The 22,233-nt window shown below is 44.3% G+C and overlaps 1 protein-coding gene and 1 non-coding gene across 4 annotated transcripts; one reads left to right on the top strand and one right to left on the bottom strand.

Annotated features, from left to right (window-relative positions):
• Positions 1-1,285: 1,285 nt before the first annotated feature.
• On the bottom strand, positions 1,286-1,359 carry Trnav-uac (transfer RNA valine (anticodon UAC)). The gene has a single exon. It is a non-coding gene; the product is annotated as a tRNA-Val (tRNA).
• A 3,714-nt stretch (positions 1,360-5,073) lies between these two features.
• Positions 5,074-21,687, top strand: LOC124990872 (putative SEC14-like protein 6). 3 transcript variants are annotated; one of them, XM_047561364.1, is made up of 12 exons: positions 5,074-5,282; positions 7,155-7,230; positions 14,503-14,546; positions 15,788-15,847; positions 15,926-16,114; positions 16,648-16,743; positions 18,268-18,328; positions 18,451-18,534; positions 20,212-20,318; positions 20,394-20,533; positions 20,626-20,805; positions 21,040-21,687. In XM_047561364.1, coding segments are annotated over exons 1-12 (1,092 nt in total). In that variant the 5' UTR covers positions 5,074-5,228; the 3' UTR covers positions 21,041-21,687. The 3 variants fall into 3 exon arrangements, with proteins under 3 accessions (XP_047417320.1, XP_047417319.1, XP_047417321.1); XM_047561363.1 differs by having other exon boundaries at positions 20,626-20,795; positions 21,040-21,685; XM_047561365.1 differs by lacking the exon at positions 7,155-7,230 and having other exon boundaries at positions 5,159-5,282; positions 20,626-20,795; positions 21,040-21,684.
• Positions 21,688-22,233: the final 546 nt, after the last annotated feature.

The raw sequence follows: 22,233 nt of genomic DNA, 5'->3' as shown, positions 1-22,233 counted from the left end.
GGTGTGTGAAATCCAGAACAGATGTTATGGCTGTCCTCTCTGAGAAAGTCAGTTAAACCACCTGTCCCCTTCTGTTATGGGTTGAACTTATCTGCCCCCCTCACCAACAAAATGTTGAAGTCTTAGCCTCTGGTACCCTCTGACTGTGACCTTATTTGAAAATAGGGTCTTTGTAGATGCATTTAGGTTAAGGACAAGGTTATTCAGTGGGCCCTAATCCAATATGTCTGGTGTCCACATGTGCACACACACGAAGACAGAGACACACCAGGAAAATGCCATGTAAACACAGGCAGAAACTGGAGTCTTATAGCTGAATACCAAGTAATGTCAAGAACCCATGGCCATCACCAGAAGCTAAAGAGAGGCAAGGAAAGATTTTGTGCAAAGACTCAGAGAGATCAGGGCCAATACCTTGATCTCAGACTTCTATTCTCCAGAACTGTTAAAGAATAAATTTCTATTGTTTTAAGCCAAGCAGTTTGTGGTATTTTGTTACAACAGACTCAGGAAATTAGTACACCCTCCATGCTCTGCAGCTGCCTGCACCAGGTGTCTGCCCTTTATCTGGACCTCTGCCTTACTTCCCTCCCCTAGGTTCCCTTACCGACCATCCTCCACCTGCAGTTCAAGGCCATTCTCTGTTGCATGGTCCCTGCTACCCTGGGGAGAAACCATGCTATTTGCACCTCTGTGGTTTCACAAATGTTGTTCCCTTTTCCCTCTGCAAACTGTCTTTGCCCATTTTATTTTGCAATAACAGAATAAATGAGAATAGATAATTTATAAAGAAAAAAGTTTATCTGGTTCATGGTTCTGGAGGTCAGAAGTCCAAAATTTGGCAGCTGCATCTGGTGAGGATCATATGCTGCATCATAACATTCACAGAGGCAGTGTCCCTATAACCTAATCACACCTGAAAGGTCCCACCTCCTCTCAGTACTGTCCTACTGTGGGGACCAACTTTCAACATGAGGTTTGGATATGGGGGAAATCATATTCGAACCATAGCACAGAACTAACATTGTTCTGTTTTCAAAACAAGTGCTGACATCCAGTGACCAGGCTAATCTTGGGCCTCTGGGATCCCATATCTACCTGTAATTCCTCATCTAGGCTCAGCTAGCCCAGGATGCAACTACTGGATGCAAGACCCTGGTGGTGGGATCCTTCAGAACAGGGACCAGGTTATACTGGTACAATTGACCTTCAGTGCCAAGGCCAGTGCCTGGCACACGATAGGTTTTTTTCTTTTTCTTTTTTTCTTTTTTTTTTTTTTTTTTTTTTGCGGTGCTGGGGATTGAACCCAGGACCTTGTGCTTGTAAGGCAAGCACTCTACCAACTGAGCTATATCCCCAGCCCATGATAGGTTTTTAATAAATGTTGAAAGAAAGAAGGAAGGGAGGAGGGAAGAATGGAGGGAGGAAGAAAGGAAATGGGAAGGAAGGAATAAAGGGAGGAAGAAAGGAAAGAGGAAGGGAAGAAGGGAGAGGGTGGAGAGAAGGGAAATAGACAAAGAGGGGAAAGGGAGGTGTTTCTACCTTGAGGGCCTTCCAGAGCATACTTGTAACTGACCAGGGTGTCATATCCCTGGGAAATGTAACACAGGGGCCAGGGTACACAAGTGCAGGAATGAGTTCACTGGATGAAAACCCATGGTCCCTGGGATGGGACATATAGCAGGCAGTTTTGATGGGCCTGGGTAAGAGGCAGAGAGTCTGGGTGATGCGTGCTCTGGGGAGTTGACAGGCCACAGGTAGGTCAGGAACCACCTAGGGCATCAGATCTGTGTGCCTCTGTGTTCCCTCTGGTAAGGGAACCAGAAAAGGAGTGGTGGTCCTTCCCAGCTTCCCTTGCTACCCCATCTCTGGTAAGCTCTTATTGACCACGTATTATGTACAAATGTATCACAGTGGTTCCTGGGGTGGGAGTATATAGACCCTCAAAGAACCCAAGAAGCAACCAGTGACATGATCACAGTAGCTGGGCAGATGGAAAATGACAGTGGGGTGTGGGATTTCATTTCCCAGCAAATAAAACAAATGGGAAAAGATGTTGCATTTGGAACAGGTCTTGAGGCAGGCAGGGTTTGGGATGCAGGATGTTGCAAGAAAGGGTCTTCCAGGGAGAAGAAACAACATAAGAAAACAAGCAGGAAGGGAATGGTGAAAAGGCTGCTGGAGAGAAGAGCAGGAGAAATCAGCTCAGGAAGGATTCAAAAGGGTCTTCAAGTCCAGGCTAAGGGATTTTCTGTTTCTCCTGAAGGTAGCATAACAGGCTTTGAAGAAGAGGAGAGATGAACTCAGAAGCCAGCTTCAAGAATTTGGGCCACCATTCCATTGTTATAGTGGTGGAGTTGGTAGGTATGCTCAGTACCGAGAGTGGGACTGGACATAGGGTCAGTGGTCCAAAAAGAGTGCTGGATTTTTCAAATTATTTATTTATTTGCTGCACATGCTTTAAAATGCTGAGAGTAATTGCTGACCTTAAGGATTTAGATGTAGATTCTTTGGTCATTGAACACATACAGGTGACCATAGCACCCAAGGTATGCTGCTGTACTTGAGGAGCCCATGGTCGGATTAACCCGTACATGAGCTCCCCCTGCCACACTGAGATGTCCTTACTGAAAAGGAACAAATTGCTCTAAACCAGAAGTTCACAGAAGAAATATAGATACTCCAGAAGAAATGGAAAAAAAAAAAAACTTGAGGCATAAGAATTAATTCTGCATTAAATGAATGTATATAAAGTAAAGGAAAAAAAGATGGGTTAGAGGTGCTGAGGGCAGGGACACAAAGGTAGGAGATGAGAACTTGGGCCAGGGCAGGAGCAGGGGAAAGTCCCTGAATTTGTCCCTTGTGGTTACACCAGCCTGTGGGTGTGTCAGGTGCAGGGGAGGCCCTTTCCTACAAGAGAGGCGGATCCTTCACTGTGTGTTTGCTCTGCCTGATGCCAAGCACGTGGAATATGGTGTCCTAAGTAAGTGCTAGGTTCAGACAATCCTGTTGTTATTCAATTGCTGTAGGTCCTCAGGCCTGCTGCTTCCTTCTGGACTCTGTTAGGGAGGAATAGTCTGGGGCTCAGAGAAACCATTAAGTCTTTGATCCTAAACTTGACATGGAGCCCACCAAATGGTCCCTGCCCTGCCTGTATGCCCGTATCCTCCCAACTGTGCTGTTTCCCAGATGTAGCATCTGCTTTTCTCTGCCCTAGGTCCTTCTCCGACCTTTGGAGTTCAGCAGGCCAGATGTGACATACCCTGGGGGCAACTTTGAACCCAGGACTGTCCAGAGTTGCTGTATCAATACCCCAGCTCCTTTAGCTCCCTCCCACCTCAAGTGGGAAAGTTCTGAGGAGCATGTTCCACACCATCTCCCGGAAGCCCCCACTGGGACTGAGTGCTTTACTTCCTTGCTAACCCTCCCTGTGCAACAATCTTCCATTCTTTGTCTCACTTCCTCATTCCCCTACTTGTTTCCCAGGATCACCTTGCTCTGGACCCTTTGTCTCAAGATCTACCTTAGTCTAAGACAAGTACCTACTGTGTGCCAGGCCCTGGAAACACAGCAAGAAGGTCTCATGGATGGTGGGGACAGTAGTAATCATGAGTGAGCTATGCTCTTCACAGAGACCAGACGCATTTGTGTCTTTCCACATCTTTCCACACTGTCAAAATTTATAGAGTAGCAAATTCCCAAGCCACATCACTTTGGTCAGCTTTAATTCACTGAAAATACTCATGATTCACTTGGTGTCATACCTATGGCAATCACAAGCTCTTTTACTCCACTCTAATCTTAATTACTAATAGCTACAGGATGCAAGTCACACATCACACTTTACACAATGATATGTAAGTTGCAGAAAGGCTGAGAAAGGGACCTCAGGGTTTCAAGAGGCTACAAGGAAAGCAAAGGCAGAGAGCAGATACAAATGCAAAAGAATCACTGCAGGTAGTCAGATAAGATTAGGAACTAGAGAACTTGTTCAGGGTGCAAATCGATTCAGGATGGAAGAGATGTTCAGGGGAAGGTCCAGGTGGCAGCCGCTCTGTAGTGGGCCTCATCAAGTACTGGGTCAGTCAGGAGTTCATTACTTGTCAACCTCCTGACAGAATTCACTGGATGTTCTGATGAGATGACAGGTCAGTGTGTGCCACCTTACCACTCTTTTAAGTGTCCTCCCTTTTATGTGTTTCAGGTGAGGGGATTGCATCATTTGGTGGTCTGGTGTATCTGATAAGCTTATAGACATGGTTTGGGTTTGATAGGCCCATATATCCATATGCTTCTAATTTAATTCAGTAAGTTCACAGGTGATCATTTTTTATTAGCACGATTAATTTATCAGTTTGTGCCTTATGATTATCCTGTACAGCTTGTGGTTATTTTTCAATAAGCCCAACATCCGGTATCCATTTGCCTACACAAGTAGCCAAGTCATTCTGTCTTAGCACTTGTACTCAAAATGGAGTAGCTCAGGGCAAACTACTGCTTAATAAAATGAAATAACTCAGAGCTAGGCACTGCTGTTTTATACAACATGGAGTAATTCAAAGTAAGAAGCAATCTGTTCTCTATCTGTGAACAGGAGTCCTCCACACCTCCTCTCTCATCCCTTGACACTTACCCTGGCCCCTAGGCCAGGTGTGACTCAACTCAGAGTTACACATCCATCTGCTGGGCCTGGAAAGTCTCTTCCTCAACCCTGAAACCACATACCCCAAAAGCAATTGCTCTGGACACAAGTGGTAAATGAAGCCTGGGACATGATGACAGTGACTTCCATGATTTTGTTGGTGGTGATAGGTGACTTCCCTGACTCAAGAGGCATCTGATGGGACCATAGAAGTAGCAGGTGAGGAACTGAGAGGCAGGGTGGAGGACAGCCTCTATGTGGGAGACAACAGGTGGTGTCAGTTTCAACATGACCACGTGAATGCTGTGAGGCAAGTAACACTGTCATCATTTTACAAATGAGGTTTTAAACCCAGGCAGTCTGAGTCCAGGGGATAGTGTCTCAGTTATCCAGCAAGGAATGAGCCCTGCCAGTCGCCCCAAGGTAGGAACTGTAGGTCAATAAGAAGGGGCAGGTCTTCTGGACAGAGGCATTTGTGGGTGGAGCTGCCAGCTGAGTAAAAAGCAGGAAGGCTGGGGGAAAACACAGAGTACAGCCTGAATCCAGGAGCATTGAGCTGGATCCCACCCCTGACACCATAAGCAGCATGAGTGGACAAGTGGGTGACCTGAGCCCATTCCAGGAGAAGTCATTGGCCCAGGTGAGTGGGCAGAGGGAGTGGGAGAGAGATCTGTACCAACTTCAGTTTCTCCTTCTGCCCCACAAGGGAAAGGACCCAAGCCCCTTAAAGTTTCTCTGAGCTCTGGGTCTGTTTCCAATCCTTAGGATCTTGGTGGCCAGAGGCTACACCAGCCCTAGCCAATAGAGATATAATGTGAACCCAGTACAGTTAATATAAAAATCATTGTGAAGTTTTTTTGTTTTTCTTTTTGTTTTTACTAATTCTTTGGACTCCTGTATTTTATACTCACAGACCTCAACTCAGACTAGCCATGTTTTAAGTATCTATGACTACTATATTGGACAACACAGGTGAGGACTGCTGGCCCTATGCGGAGAGGCTGGCCTGGCAGGTCACATTCTCAGCTACAACCCAAGGGGAAGCATGAGCAAAGTGGTTTTTCTCTCTAGCCTAGGGATAGTCCCTCAAAGGTTCTTGGGGTCTTTTCATGGTTCCACATGATCACATGGCTCCTGGGATCACACACTTCCATGTGCACATGAAGCCCCAATTCTGCCCTCAAAAGTTCAACATTGAGAAAGTGACATTTTGCCCTAGCCAGGATGACTCCTCCTACAAGACCACTGGGATCACTGTGTGCTGTGGTGCACACCTGTAATCCCAGAGGCTCGGAAGGCTGAGGCAGCAGGATCATGAGTTCAAAGCCAGCCTCAGCAATTTAGTGAGGCCCTAAGTAACTCAGCAAGACCCTGTCTCTAAATACAATATAAAAGAAGGGTTAGGGATGTTGCTCAGTGGTTAAGCAACCCTGGATTCAATCCTGCTACGAAAACAAAAACAAAATCAAACAAACAAAAAAAAAAAAAAAAAAAAAAAAAAAACCACAGTAGGATCAAGAATTGATCAAAGAAATGCTCATCTTGCCTGAGTAAATGACATTACCATTCCAGCCTCTCAGTTCCTCACTTAGGGAATAGATAAAATAGCAGTCCATGTCAGGATTAGTTTAATGCTTAGCCTGGGGCCAAACACTCCTTCATGATGCTAAAGACAAAAGTTTTCAGCTCATTTGAGGTGTGAGCCCCAGAGAAGGTTCAGTTTCTCTTTGGAGGCCAAAGAGACAGATACTCAGAAATAGGGAAATAGGGAAAGTGACTCAGGCAAGGCCACACTGTGGAAGCTGGCTCTGTGCAGTGCTCTTTCACCTTCCAGATTCATCATTGTTAAAGGTTGGCTTAAGTTCTAGTGCAGCTAGCAATATCCATCCAAGAGCAGCACCTCAGCCCTCTGACCCTGTCTAGTGGATGCAAGGCCAGCTGAACTGCCCTGACCAACTCCTCTTCAACTCAGACTAGCCATGTCTGAGAAGGATACTCTTCCAGGATGTACCAAGTCATTCCTAACTTGGGCCTAGGTGATCAGCTTTAACCCAGATTCATTATGCTTCCTCCTGGCTCTGCCACTCACTGGCTGTGTGACTTTGGGCAAATTGCTCAACCTCTGGAGCTTCAGACTCCTTTCAGCTTACTGTGCCACTTGGCCTGGCTGGAAGTACCTCGAGGATAAAGATCAGGTTCCTGAAAAGGCCTGTTCCCTGTTCCCACATCCCTGAGGGAAAAGTCAGGTTTACAGATCCTCTCCATCTTTAATCCACATGTAATCATCTCTGAGGGTTTGAGCAGCTGGCTTATTATTATCCCACTTTCCAGAGGGAGAAAAGAATTGCCACAGCTTAACTCAGGTTTTGGCTCTCCCAGCCTTGGTGTGTCATCTTCACTCAGGGAACAGCAAAACCTGCTGGCCTGAGGGTGTCTAACTAGCCCCCTGATGGCATCAGGGGCACTGTGGAAACTCTGATCCCAGTCGTCTCCCTGATCTGTCTGTCCACAGTTTCGGGTCAACCTCCAGGATGTGCTATCTGCCTTGCCCAATGCTAATGACTCCTTCCTCCTGCGCTGGCTCCGAGGTGAGGAAAAAGGATGGGGTGGGATGAGATCAGGGGCACATAAGAGGAGTATATTAGGTATCCGTTGCTGTGTAACAAATCATGATCATCTTTCTGTTTCCACAAGATTGGTTCCAGGACCTCCTGAAGATATCAAAATCCATGGGTGCACAAGTCCTTCATATAAAATGGCATAGTATTTGCACGTAGGCTACTCACCTCTCCCTGTATACTTTACGTGATCTGGAGATGTAAGGAGATGACTTTAGGTTTTACAGAACAGAAAGAGGGCATTCGGGGACACATTTTTTTTTTTTTTTTTTTTTTTTTTGCCATTTACCCTTTTATAGATGACTTTACATCCTAATACCTAATAAAATGCAAATGTGAATAGTTTGTTATACTCTATTGTTTAGGAAATAATGATAAGACAAAAAAGTCTGTACATGTTCGGTATAGACACAATTTATTTTTTGTCTTCTGTAGCTGTTGATTGAATCCATGGATATGGAACCCGAGGATAGAACGAGCTGCTGTACTCTAAAACAGAACTTCTTTTAAATAGCTAGGAACATTTATTATCTCCCAGTTTCTGTGGCCAGGATTTATGGGGAAGCTTAGCTAGGAGGTTCTGGTACAGTCTATCGTAAGGTTGCAGTCAAAATGTCAGTCAGGGCTGCTGTCAAGCGAGAGTTGACTGGGACTGGATGATTTGCTTCCAAAATGTCTTACAAATCTGGCAAGTCAGTGCTGGCTGTTGGCAGGAGGCCTCAGTTTCTCCTCACAGGAGCCTCTCCATAAGACTGCTTGAGTGTAGAACTCTGATTTTCCCAGAATGAATGGTTCAAGAGAATGAGGAAGAAATGGCTATGTCTTTATGATAACACGTTATGTTCACATTCCATGATTTCTGCAGTATCCTATTGGTTATGCAACTCAGCCCTGCTTAGTGTGGGAAGGAACTAAATGGACATGAAAACCAGGAGGTGAGGACCACTAACAGCCTTCTTGGAGGTAGCTACCTCAAGAAGTAGTGATACTTAATTGCCATATTTGTAGCAGTAATTCTTTACCAGGTACTGGTAAAGCAATTTTAATTTATTTTTTTCCTCCTTTTTTTCCTCTTTTTCTTCCACAGCAACCCAATGAAATAGATATTATTATTAGCCCTGTTTTTTTTTTCATTGAAGAAAATTACAGTTCAGAGCAATGTCACTAAGCTAGCAAGTGGCAAATCCAGGTCAGTCTGATTTTAGAGGTTGTCATGTTCACAGCCCATTTGTACCAGAGCAGTGCAATAGGTTGGTGAGAGACCAAAGAAAACACCCAGAGTTGGTATGAGGCATAAGGATTTATTGAGTAATGCTTATGAGGAAGGTCCAAGGGTTACAGGTCGAACAGATAGTACCTCCATCCCTTGAGGTGCTTTGCCTCCTCTTCCTCATTGCATTTTGTCCAGTGGTGGCCTGCTGGATGAGTGATGCATTTCCTTTCCACAGTGCCCTCCGTTTCACACCAGTCTCTGCTGAGAGGACAGTTTTATATGTTAGACTGCAGAGACCGTTTGTTTATATGACCAACATCCCAAGGAGCAACTCTTTTGGTGTAGATGCAAAAAGCAATATTCTCCAGATAACATTAGCTTGCTCTTTTCCCCAGTGTGTGTGAAAGACAGGGTCCTTCAAGATAATAGGTATCTGGATATTCTGATATTACTCTCATTGTTCCTCTAAATTGACTAGGTTTTAGGAAACAGAGAGGGGGAATTCAGAGACACATTTTTCTTTTACTGTTACACTTTTCTTTAAAGGTAATACAGACACCAATCACTTAATATCTTCTCAGAAAATGAGTTTGGGAAGAGTTCGCTTTTGTGATTAATGTTGGAGTCCCAGAATCCAAACGCATAAACAGGAGATTCTTTTTTCAGTGGCCCTGAGAATGTAGCTATGACTCCCATACAGACTCCTTCTTTTTTTTTTTTTTAATTTATTTTTATTGTAAACAAATGGGATACATGTTGTTTCTGTTTGTACATGGAGTAACAGCATACCATTTGCATATTCATACATTTACATAGAGTAATGATGTCTGATTCATTCTTTTATTTTTTTCCTTCCCCCCCACCCCTCCCACCTCTCTTTTCCCTCTATACAGTCCCTCCTTCCTCCATTCTTGCCCCCCTCCCACCCCCCATTATGTGTCATCATGCACTTATCAGTGAGATCATTCACCTTTTGGATTTTTGAGATTGGCTTATCTCACTTAACATGATATTCTCCAATTTCATCCATTTGCCTGCAAATGCCATAATTTTATTATTCTTTATAGCTGAGTAATATTCCATTGTATATATATATACCACAGTTTCTTTATCCATTCATCAATTGTAGGGCATCTAGGTTGGTTCCACAGTCTGGCTATTGTGAATTGAGCAGCTATGAACATTGATGTGGCTGTATCTCTGTAGTATGCTGATTTTAAGTCCTTTGGGTATAGGCCAAGGAGTGGGATAGCTGGGTCAAATGGTAGGTCCTTTCCAAGTTTTCTAAGGAATCTCCACACTGCTTTCCAAAGGGCCCTGAGAATGTAGCTGTGACTCCCACACAGACTCCTTCTTAATAGAAAGTAAAGTTGGAATTGTTTTCAGGGACTGTGAGAAAATTATTCTGAAACCATGTTAATTACCATTTCTACCCCAACTACTGCAGAATACACAGGGATTCAAATTGCTGTTCTCATACTTAGTAGGTGATGAACATTCTTCATAAAACCTGTGAGGGCAATTTGCCTCTGAGTTTGGTGTGTTGTTTTTATAAGTCATGATACACTAACCATCAAGATTCCCTAGCTCAAGTTCTTTGCGAAGGCAGTTTCCTTTACCTAGAGTTCCTTTCAAACTTGTTCGTCCCTTTCCTGTTACTTTAATGAAATACCAGAGACTAGGTAACTGAGAAAGAAAAGAGGTTTATTATCTCACAGTTTCAAATTGAAAGTCCCAAATCAGGGGGCCCCATCAGTTTGGCCTCTGGTGAGGAACTTCTTGAGTGAGTCATTCACAGTGGGTGGCACTATGGCGGGAATATGTGCAAGTGGGAAGAGATCACATGGTGAGACAGGAAGCCAGAGCAAGCTTCAGAGAGGATCTTGCTCTTTTACAACAACCCTCTCTCACATGGAGTTCGTGAGAACTTAATCCTTTCCAAGGATGATACCCCCAATAACTTCCCACTAGGCATCACCTGTTAATATCATTATACTAGGGACAAATCTTCCAACACATAAAACCTTGGGAGACAAACCACATCTAAACCACAGAAAAATGGCTACCAAATCAGAAAAGAATCCCAACTGGAGTCCCAAAGACCTGGGTCTAGTCATGCCTGTGCCTCTTATTAGGTGCATAGGACCTGAAACATTGACCTTCTTTTATTTTCTCAGTTTTCTCATCTTTTTAAAAGAAAGTAGACCCTCTTCTTCTCACCTTTTAGGGTTGTCTTGAGGCCCAAATGAAGCCAATATGGGGACCAGCCTAAGGCACTAGGGACCAAGTAAAACCACTTGGTTCTCACCAGCCAAGGACACTTAGCAGAAATGCTGTTGAATCAGGTTAGAAGTGGAATGAGCCAAGAGGGACAAGTTGACTCTAAGAGAAAGAGAGCTGGAGAGTGACCCGGACAGCTGTTTTCTCTATAAACAGATGAGGAAACTAGTTCCAATGGAAGGAGGCCATTGGCACCAGGTTCTATACAGCTAGTTAAGAGGTGTAGGTGGGAGTTGACCTAGGTCTTCATGACTCCAATCAGTATTCTTTTCTGATTTGGTGTAAGTTTTGCTATGGTTTGTCCTCTAAGGATCCATGTATTGAAAACTTTCTCAGCCTTCAGGACTTGCTGACTTGCTGGGTGGGACCTGACTCTCATTTGTTTATAACATCCATGAATATTTTTCTGATTATAAAATCAAGACATGTTTATCATGGAAAATCTGGAAAGTATGGTAAAAGAAAGTATAAAGAGGGCTGTGCTCACTCTTAATCCCACCATGGTGGGATTAGTAGGTGATGAACATTCTTCATAAAACCTGTGAGGGCAATTTGCCTCTGAGCTTGGTGTGTTGTTTTTATAAGTCATGATACACTAACCAACAGGATTCCCTAGTTCAAGATCTTTGCAAAGGCAGTTTCCTTTACCTAGAGTTCCTTTCAAACTTGTTCGTCCCTTTCCTGTTATTTTAATGAAATAGCAGAGACTAGGTAACTGAGAAAGAAAAGAGGTAAGCTTTTTTAAAGAACAATCAAATTCATACACTGTATACAGTTTTGTTTACTGATGATGATGATGATTTTGCAATTCTGGGACTTCAACCCAGGGTTGTGGGCTACCACTGAGTTACATCCCAAGTCTTTTTTTGAGGGGACAGGGGGATTTACCAGGTATTGAACCCAGAGACTTTTAACCACTGAGCTACATCCCTAGCCCTTTTTATATTTTATTTTGAGATGGGATCTCACTAAGTTGCTTAGGGCCTCACTAAGTTGCTGAGGCTACCTTTGAACTCACAATCCTACCTGTCTCAGCCTTCCAAGTCAATGGGATTATAGGCATATGCTACCATGCCTGGCATCCCAAGCCCTTTTATTTTTTATTTTTATATTATTTTTACTTATTTATTTATTTTATTTATTTATTGGTACCAGAGATTGAACTCTGGGGCACTTAATCACTGAGTCACATCCCCAGCTCTTTTTTTGTATTTTATTTAGAGACAGGGTCTCACTGGGTTGCCTAGGTCCTCACTAAATTGCTAAGGCTGACTTTGAACTCATAATCCTCCTGCCTCAGTCTTCAGAGCCACTGGGATTACCAAAAAACAAGAGCTCAGCTTATTTTGTATTTTGAGACAAGGTCTAATTAAGTTGTCCAGTCTGGTCTCAAACTTGCAGTCCTCCTGCCTTAGCCTCCTGAGTCATCAGGATTATAGGTGTGTGTCACCACACCAGGCTGTTCACTTATTATTTTGAGAACATTACCCCAAGTCACTAAAATTTTTCTTGGTCCTCAGTGTACTTGTATGACCGCATAATGTTCTGAAAAGTGACTACATGGTTGATTTAAAGGACCCCCACTTGGCAGCCCTTGTTTCTCAGCTAGACAAAGTTGGCCTCATCTGCTCCATAAACCAGTTGAATTATATATTTAAATATTGAAGAGTGACTGGTTGCTATAGTTTGGATCCAGAATGTCTGCCAAAGACCCACGTGTTAAAGGCTTAGTCCTCAGCTTGGTGATCCAGGAAGTTCATAAAACCCTTAAGAGATGGGGCCTAGTAGGAGGTCCTCTGGTCATTGGGCATGCGCACCAACCCTTTTCTCTTTTGCTTCTTGGCCATGAGGAGAGCAGTTTTGCTCCTCTACCTGCTCCTGCCATGATGTGCTGCCCTCCCACCAAAGGCCTAAAAGCAATAGGTCTGCCTGATCATGGATGGGAAACTTCAAAACTGTGAACCAAAATAAATGTTTTCTCCTTATAAGTTGATTATCTCAGGGACTTGTTATAGTAATAGAAAGTCAATTCACACTGAGAGTGAAAAGCACTATTATTTTTAAAAATTTTAATTACAGGAGAAATATCTGAACATATTCTCATCAAAAAAATCCATATACTAATTCATCTTATCCTTTCTAGTAGTTGTGTAGTATTTTACATTATAGAGGGGTTCACCATTTATTTAACCAATTCCCTAGAGATGGACATTCAGGTTGTTTCAAATTTTTTCTTATTACAAACACTTCAGAAGGGATCACATTGTACACTCCCCTTTGCACATATGTGCAAATGTTTTTGTCAGGTGACTCTTAAGAAGTGGAGCTGCTGGGTAATGGACAGTTTTAATTGAAAGGTAAGAAAACTGCACTCCAAGGAAGAAGAGACTGGTCTGAAGACACATAGAAAATTGGTGATGATATAGGAAAATAAGTTTTGATTTGTCCTCTGTATGTATTTTAAATTAGGCACACCTTAAACCAGTGGTTCTCAAAGTATGCTCCAGGAAACCCTAAGTGTTCCAAGATCTTTCTGGATCATTAGCTCCTATGTCTCAACTATTTTCTTAATATCTCTCCAACCCTATTTGCAATTTTCATTCTTGTTTTCTTATAAGCATACACCAGATTTTCCAGAGGCTCTGTAATGTGTAAGAACATCATTGCTCTGAATGTAAGGGAGTATGTGCTTACATATTCTTGTATTTTAAAAATTCTTGGGCTGGGGAGATAGCTCAGACGGTAGAGTGCTTGCCTTGCATGCACAAGGTCCTGAGTTCGATCCCCAGCACCGCCAAAAAAAAAAAAAAAATCTCAATTTTAACTTCTAATATGGTATACATGAGCAGATATAATCCAAATGAACCTAAGTTCATTGACATTTTTTTAATAGACTGCATTTTGATTCATTGTACACAAATGGGGTACAACTTTTCATTTCTATAGGTTGTACACGATGTAGAGTCACATCATTCATGTAATCATACATGTACATAGGGTAATGAAGTCTGCCTCATTCCACCATTTTTATACCTACACCCCTCCACCCTCTCATTTCCCTCTACATATTCTAAAGTTCTTCCATTCTTCTCTCACCCCCCCCCCCACTTTATATATCATCATCCACTTATCAGGGAAAACATTCAGCCTTTGAGTTTTGGGGATTGCCTTATTTCACTTAGCAGATATTCTCCAATTCCATCCATTTATCTGCAAATGCCATAATATTATTCTTCTTTTCATTGACATCTTTGATGATTTTTAAATGTATAAAGGGTTCCTGAGGCCAAAAAGGTTGTGATTTGTAGATTTAAACAATTCTCAACCACCAGATTCTGAGGGTCTGCTCTCTTACTACTTTTCTGGCACAACAGGAAAGGGGTTCCCCTACCCCAGATCCTGGCAGTGGCACTGGATATGGCAAGGACCTAATTTTCTGTTTCTTTGAATATCTTTTCTTACCTTTCTCCTGGGTATTGGTTTCACTTCCCACCACTACCAAGGCCCACAGAAGGACACATTAACCATCATCGAGCTAAGGAACTAAATGACCTGAGCCAAGTCTTCTTGGGACTCAGGGTACTTTGGTTCTTACTTGAGCCCCCTGTGGCTACAGGTGTCAACATCAGGGTGCTCTGGGTAAGAGAGGTAAAACTAGCCTGGGGAGTGGAGCGGAGCAGGCTGCTATCTCCTGATGCCCAAAGCAATCCTTAGGATTCTACCATGATGGTCCTGTCCTCTTATTGCAGCTCAGAGATTTGACCTGCAGAAATCGGAGGACATGCTGAGGAAGGTGAGTTCAACACCCCCCAGCCTAGCCTGGTCCTGCTTCCTATTCCAAACCTGAGATATAAATTCACTCTTTCATTCATTCACCCATTTATTCAGTGCTGACAGTAAATCCGGCTCTGTGCTAGGCACTGGGGAGAGTGCAGGGACAAGAAGAGAGAAGAAAAGAAAGCAGATGAACAAATAAACAAGACAAATAATAAGAGAATTCCTGAGAGTGGAAAGTACCATGAAAACAGTAAAATGGGAGAGGAGAAGAGAGGGATGGAGGGAGAAAGAAAGGAAGGAAAAAAAGAAGGAAGGTAAGGAAGGAGGAAGGAGGGTTGGTCAGGGACATGTCAGTTAGGGCACAAATGCTCCAAAGGAGGCAGGCATGTGAAAAGAAGAATCAGAAGGCACAGTCCAGGAGCCTCTGGAAGTACAGGGAGGTCATATTGTAGAGAGAAAGGACCAGGCTGCATGCGTAGCCCAGGCCCATCAGCCATGCCCTGCAGGCCTCCATAGGGAGTCTAGGTTTTTTTGTCTAAAAGGGACTGGAATCCAAGGAATAGAGTTTGACTTTTGCTCTGCATACTCCCAGGGTGACTGTGAGATGGATGGAACAGACAGAGCAAATGGAGGATGCAGAGAGAGAGACAGGCCTCACTTGACTCCTTTTGGACCTTTCCTTTCTTTTCCCTCTCAGAATGGTATCCCCTTCTGTACCCATTCCCAGTTCTATGGTGGTGGGGCCTGAAGATGCTCTGACCCATCCTCAGTTGTTGTGTTGTGATATGTTTGAAATAAATCACCTGGTTAGTCCTGAAGCAGGACTAGGAACTTTATTTGCCAGCTGCCAAAGGGTAGCAACTAATTTGTCTCTGCCCACTTTGATTCCCACCAGGGTAAAAAGCATGTCTTTTATAGCCCAAAACCAGAAGCAAAGTAGGCTCAAACCTGAGTCAGGGTACATTGTACAGGAATAAATAAAAGATAACATCTTGAGAAACATTTTTTCTTGTGCTGCCAAACAGATGTACTAAGCATGAGAAGCAAGAGGTGGGAGATGCAGGTGTGGACTCTTGAATGGGAGGGAGTTTTCTTATACTAAATGGAGCTTCAGTGTAAAATGGAATCTGTTTGGTCAAGACACAGGTAGTCTGGTCCACAACAGATGCAGGCAGAAGGACCTGGCCTGATATCCCTAGGTCTCCACAGAGGCCTTTAGGACAAGCCAAGTCTTAAGCCCCTGTCCTGTCTCTGCAGCACATGGAGTTCCGGAAGCAACAGGACCTGGACAACATCCTTGCATGGGAGCCTCCTGAGGTATGTATCCCTCAAACCTGCCCCTGCTCCCCAACCCCTCAACCCAAGACCCTGAGCCTCCTTCTTGTGTACATCCAGGTGGTCAAGCTATACAGCGCTAGTAGCATCTGTGGCCATGACCGTGAGGGCAGCCCTGTCTGGTACCACATTGCCACAGGCCTGGACGTCAAGGGGCTCTTCTTCTCCGTCTCCAAACAAGACCTACTCAGGGAAAAGTTACGAAACTGTGAGCTGCTCCTGCACCAATGTGAACTGCAGACTCAGAAGGTCTGAGCGCCTGGCCCCTCATGGCCTGCTCTTGGCACCCCCAAGGCTGCCCTGCAGCACCTCCCCATATTCTGGACCCACATCCAGAATCTGCCTTCCAAAGCTTCTTGACTCCTGTGCTCCTAGTAGTACCAAGGATGAAATGAAGGCTCAGAGAAGTCAGGAATCTACCCAAGGCCACAAAGCACATGGCTGAGCAGGAACTCATTCCTTCCCTGCCTGTCCCCAGTGCTGTGCTCAACCCCTGGGCTAACCTGTCCTCTGCAGCCTCATTTGAAGAGGAAGGTATTTCATCCCCCCTATACAGAGATTTGCCCTACATTGACAGATGAGGGAAGGTAGGCCTTGGGCTATTATGGTCTTGGCATTGTTTGAAATAGCTCCTTCTCTACACCTCTCTCTTTGACATGAAACCTCTAAGCCAGGAAGAGCCAAGACAAGCCCATGTCCTAGGATTAGGCCTAGCCCTGTCTTTGCTGGGACATGGGGACACTGACCATCACAGACACTTACTTCCTGACATTCCCTTGCAGTTGGGGAAGAAGGTGGAGAAAATCACAGCCGTTTTTGATTTGGAGGGGCTGAGCCTGAGGCATCTGTGGAAACCAGGAGTGGAGCTTGCCCAGGAGGTGAGGTGACCCCTTCCCTTCTCCCCATCAGGGCTCCAGGTGGCCCAAACTTCTAACTGGGCCTCTGCCTCTCCATTTGTTGATGTGGGTGGTCCTTCTCTCTCCCATTGCCAGGTAAGTAAGTACCCACTGGAGCATTGGCAGCAATGTTTTCAAACCCACAGCCCTGAATTGAGACTTGGTATCTCAAAGTCACCATTTGGTGTCCAGCAGGTCACAACAAAACCTGTCCTAGGCCTGCCAGGGGCCCTGTGGATATCTTTCCCTTTTCAGATTCCCATCTCATTCCCAGCTAATCCACTGATTCTTTCTCTCCCCAGGATATGCCCACCCCGCAGTTTTAAGTCTCTTTCTGGGAGTTAGTGAGTGCTGGGGGCTCTGAGGAGGGAAGGGAGGCTGAGTAGAGGCCTGAGCCACAGGAGCAGTTTCCCTTTTCCTTTCTATCTGTTTCACTCAGGATAGAAAAAAAAACTAAGTTAAAAAAAAAAAAGTGTAGTGACTTAATTAATATTCTTACCATCTTTTTAAAGAAAAGGTCACAAAACATTACATGAAATGAAATCCAGGTAGACAAAAAGGGATGCTCCTCCACTTAAAATGATTCCACTTAAAGATCTTTGGGTTTCACCATGGTGAAAAAAGCAATAGGCATTCAGTAGAAACTGTCCTTCAAGTTTTGAATTTGGATCTTTTCCTGTGCTGGTGATAAGGGATACAGTTCCCATGATGCTGGTCAGTGTGAGCCACAGTTCCCAGTTAGTCCCACAATCACAAGGAGAAACAATCCATGCTCTGTGCTGCTAAACCAGGGTGTCCTGTAAGTTAAGTGGATTTGATGCATTTTCTACTTAGGATATTTTCCACTTACAATGGGTTTATTGGGCTGTAATCCTATTGTAAGTTGAGAAACTTCTGTAGATGGAACACCCAGAACAGGCCAAGCCATAGAGACAAAAGGTCTACCCATGATTGCCCTGGGCAGAGGGGAGGGGAATGTGGAGTTACTGCTCATAGGTACAGGATTTCCTTTGGGAATGGTTGAAAATGTTCTGGAACTAGATAGTAGTGACAGTCACACAACCTTGTGACTAAAAGCTGCTGAACTAGACACTTGGAAAGGGTAAGATATATGATATGAAAATTATATCTTAATTTTTAAAAACATGCCTTGAAAGTTTGCATATTATACAGTCAAATCTGTCTCAGTCCTGAAACTGAACTATTGTCTGAGCCATAAGGGAGGGAAACTTCTAGAGTCTTGAATGGAAATTTTCTTGTCCGCAGTGGGTGGGGACCTACCTATCATGAATATGTACCAGTGAGTTCAAGGAGATGACTGGGACCAGGACTCAACAAACTGGGAAGTGAGGCTTCTGCTCTGTGCCTGAGCATCGGGGAGCTCTGTGTGGATGTCTTGGGTGTCTCTTGGGCACAACCAAAGGTGTGCCCTCTGGAGCCTTGAGGGTGGGGCAGACATAGGGGATAGTATTTACACACCTATTACTTCTGTCTTTGACTCCACAGTTTCTCTCAGCACTTGAGGCAAATTACCCTGAGATTTTGAAGCATGTAATTATTGTGAGACGTAAGTGAATCAACCCATTTAGGGATCAGGGGATGTGGAGGTGATGGATGGGCACCTGAGACCCCAGGAGAGTCAGATTCCCCAGAGAGCTGCCCAAGGGAGTAACTCTGTGCCTGTTTCAGCCCCCAGTCTGTTTGCTGTGGCCTTCAGCCTGATCAAGTCGTACATGAATGAGGAGACACGCAGAAAGGTGGTGATTCTGGGAGGTGAGTGGGGTGTCTGGAGCCTCAGTAGACCCAATAGTACCACATCTGAGGGCACCAGGCTCAGTGTTGAGGACCCACTGCTTTGTGACAACTGCTGTGGTGATGTGCATACTAGTCAGAGGGTAGAGGGACTTGAAGGGTCTCCGAGATCTCCAGAGGCAGGATGAATGGGGGTCGTGATTTGAGGTTGGGAGATTTGGATTTAAGGGTTGGCTTTGCAAGTTACTAGTTGAAGAGGGATGAGTCACCTGCTATATTTGATTCTCAGTTTTCTCATCCATCCATAAAATGGGGAGAATAAGAACCAGTTTTTCCCAAATTATACAACTAATTCTATTTAGAAATATGGAAAATTCAGAAATGGATAAGGAAGGAGAATCCTATCCCTCCAAGAACTACTGGTAACTCCTACTCTTTCAAAGGAGTACACTTCAAAAATTAAAATGTGCCTTTCAACCTATTACCATTTTGTTATCACATTACATAATATTTTTCCATTTTAGCAAAAGTCTACATTTAGGTTGCATTATTTTTACCATGAGCAACAAATCAATAGTGAATTTCTTTATAGGCAGAGTTTTTTAAACATTCACCTTTTTTTTCATTGTATAAATACAAGAAGGAATTTTTTCCTTCAAAAGAAAAACACGTTAGGACCTCTGATACCTTTAACAATGTTGTGCTCCATGCATATCACAGAATTTAACATCACCAACTGTGTTTGAATGTGCTGATTTCTGATTTCTCTACACTCTTGTCAAAATGGTGCATTAAAATTTTAAAAGACTCTAGCCATATTTGTTATTGTTTTACATTAGATTTCTTCTTAACTTGTGATATTGAACTTTTTTCATATTAATTGGCTATTTTAAATTCTTGTTTATTGCCTCCTGTGGCTTCATTCCCCTTTCCTAGAAAAGTATTTTCTTATTTATTTATAAGTGCTCTTTACACATTAAGCATATTGACCAATCCTGGCATATTTGTGGTACACATTTTCCCCAGTTCATTTTATCTGATTTTTTTTTTGTCCTATTATCTGATTTTTAACTTAGTGCTGCTTTTATGTCAAATTTGGGGAATTTTTCCTATGATTTTTTTCATCACTTTTATGCTTGAGCGGTCCATTCCTGTATCACAATATGTTAGGTGTTCACTTCTGCTTTCTTTTACTTTGTCCCTGCAATGCCTTCGTTCCTTTGGGGTGAACAAACTTGATAAAAATTGACAAAAGCTTGGTCTGTAGTTCTGAGGTTGCTAGAAACCTCTGGGAGCCAAGAGCAGGGAATGACAGTGAGGTGAAGTTCAGTCTCTAAGGGATGGTGAAGCCTAGGTCACAGTCTCCCTGTCCTTGATCCCAAGCTTCAGGAGTTGTAGTCTGAGTCCCTGTCAAGATGACCAATGAGCCACCACCCCGACAGATGGAAAGGCAGGGCCTAGAGAGACAGTGAGAGTGAAGCAGACCTGGGGCAGGAATTAGTCACAGGAGCACATGCTGAGTTCCAAGCCTAGACCCAGAGCCACTGGACTTCCATCTCTGGGTACAGGATTACTCCTGGGAATGGGGACCAGAAACATTCCAAGGAGAGGGGAATAGATACATATAGGTAAAAACTGGGCCTGGTCCCCTCTGCCCTCCCTGAAGCCCCTCAGAGTCCCCTTCTTGCTCCCACACAGACAACTGGAAGCAGGAGCTGACAAAGTTCATCAGCCCCGACCAGCTGCCTGTGGAGTTTGGGGGGACTATGACTGACCCTGATGGCAACCCCAAGTGCCTAACCAAGGTATGGGGTGCCCAGAGGATGGGGACAGAGGGGAGACTGCACGGCCTAGTGCCCGCTCACCACCCTCACCCACAGATCAACTACGGGGGCGAGGTGCCCAAGAGCTACCACCTATGCAAGCAGGTGAGGATGCAGTACGAGCACACAGTGACCGTGGGCCGCGGCTCCTCCCAGCAGGTGGAGAATGAGATCCTGTTCCCAGGCTGTGTGCTCAGGTAGGAACAATGGCTGGTCCACTCCTGGGTGCAGCTGGAGGAGGCTCCAGGGCCCAGGCAGGCGGTCATCAGTGGGGTTCTGTCTGCTGCAGGTGGCAGTTTGCATCAGATGGTGGAGACATTGGCTTTGGGGTTTTCCTGAAGACCAAGATGGGGGAGCGGCAGAGGGCTGGGGAGATGACGGAGGTGCTGCTCAGCCAGCGCTACAATGCCCACCTGGTGCCTGAGGATGGGAGCCTCACCTGCCTCAAGGCTGGTGTCTGTGAGTGTTGGTAGGAAACGGCTCTACCTGGAGGTGGTGGTGGGGGGGGGAGGGTGCCTCAAAGGTCATTCAGTTCTTCCTACCAGGTAAGGGCCCCTGATTCTGATAGACACAGTGTGGGACTGACTCTGGGCTCTCAGTCCTAGCAATGGTTCCTGGCTGGGCACCCACAGCTGTATTTACCGCCATAGAGGGCAGGGTCCCAGATGGAGTATCCTGTCTGAATGTCTGTTGCTCATTGCAGATGTCTTAAGGTTTGACAACACCTACAGCCTGGTTCATTCTAAACACATCAGCTACACTGTGGAAGTGCTGCTCCCAGACCAAACATTCATGGAGAAGGTGAAGAAATTCTAGGCAGACCTTTTGGCTGCACATCCTCCTCTTTGATTTCTGAATCCTCAATGAGTTCATAACCTTCCCTGGTCAGACTCCTGTCCAACCTCTCCAGAGACAAGGATCCCACTCTAGTAGGTTGCAGCCTGGCCATTATAATTGGCCTGCTCCCCAGGAGTTGTTGGGGTGGTGGTCTAGTGGTGGCCAGATGGTCACAACAAAGCAACACAGATACTCCATCCCTACTCCTACCTCCTATGACCTTAAACTCATCTGGAGTTGTGGCTCAGTGGTACAACACTTGCCTGGCATGTGTGAGGCCCTGGGTTCGATACTGAGCACTGCATATAAATAAATAAATAAAAGATCCACTGACAACTAATATTTTAAAAAAAAGGAAACAAAATTTCTTTTTTAAAAAACAGGCCTTTTTCTATGAACTAAATGAGAAATGAGTTGCCATTATATATACAGTATATTAGTAGAAAATTAGAGGTATAGTGGGATGAAAAGATTGAGAAATGATTTTCACTGAAAAAATAGTTTACAGACTGGGGGTCATAGCTCAGTGGTATAGTGCTTGCCTACCAGACACAAAGCCCTGGATTCAATCACCAGCACAAAAAAAAAAAAAAAAAGAAAGAAAAGAAAAAAAAAAAAAAAAAAGAAAAAGTTTATGACTTACATTTCCAAGAAGTGGGGATGCTATGCCATGGTAGGTACCAGGGTTAGGCATGAGGTATAAGGAAAGGCAAAAACTGTAGCCAAGATGCTTTATTATGGTTTCTATGGGGAGGAATGGGCCAGGTAGTACAAGCAGGTCTATGATTTGCTAGTGTGAATACTTTTAGCACGCTCTGAGGTACAGTCCTTACTCATCTGGTACTTGGCCCTGGAATAATTAGGGCAGGTATATAGTGGCCCCGAGTGAGATCCTGGGAAAGGAGGTGGTTGGAATGTGGGCTTATATCACTTGGTTTGTATTTGGAAAGCCTGTTTGTGGACATGTTGTATATTCTCTAGGAATTGTCTAACACTGGGAGGGACAGTCCTTCCAGGGTCAACAAGGTCCCAGGTGTCAAAGCATCAGAATACCAAACAT

The sequence above is a fragment of the Sciurus carolinensis genome, chromosome 8 (genome assembly GCF_902686445.1).
Source record: "Sciurus carolinensis chromosome 8, mSciCar1.2, whole genome shotgun sequence".
Taxonomy (NCBI): Eukaryota; Metazoa; Chordata; class Mammalia; order Rodentia; family Sciuridae; genus Sciurus; species Sciurus carolinensis.
Note: the sequence above shows the minus strand (reverse complement) of the source record. Positions and strands in the feature narration are given on the sequence as shown.

Bases quoted from the DNA above. Each gene is read 5' to 3' on its own strand.
- LOC124990872 (XM_047561363.1), top strand. From the start codon at position 5,229: ATGAGTGGACAAGTGGGTGACCTGAGCCCATTCCAGGAGAAGTCATTG. The intron at 7,231-14,502 runs GTGAGGAAAAAG...CTCTTATTGCAG, and splicing joins CCTCCTGCGCTGGCTCCGAG to CTCAGAGATTTGACCTGCAG. The intron at 16,115-16,647 runs GTCTGAGCGCCT...ATTCCCTTGCAG, and splicing joins GTGAACTGCAGACTCAGAAG to TTGGGGAAGAAGGTGGAGAA.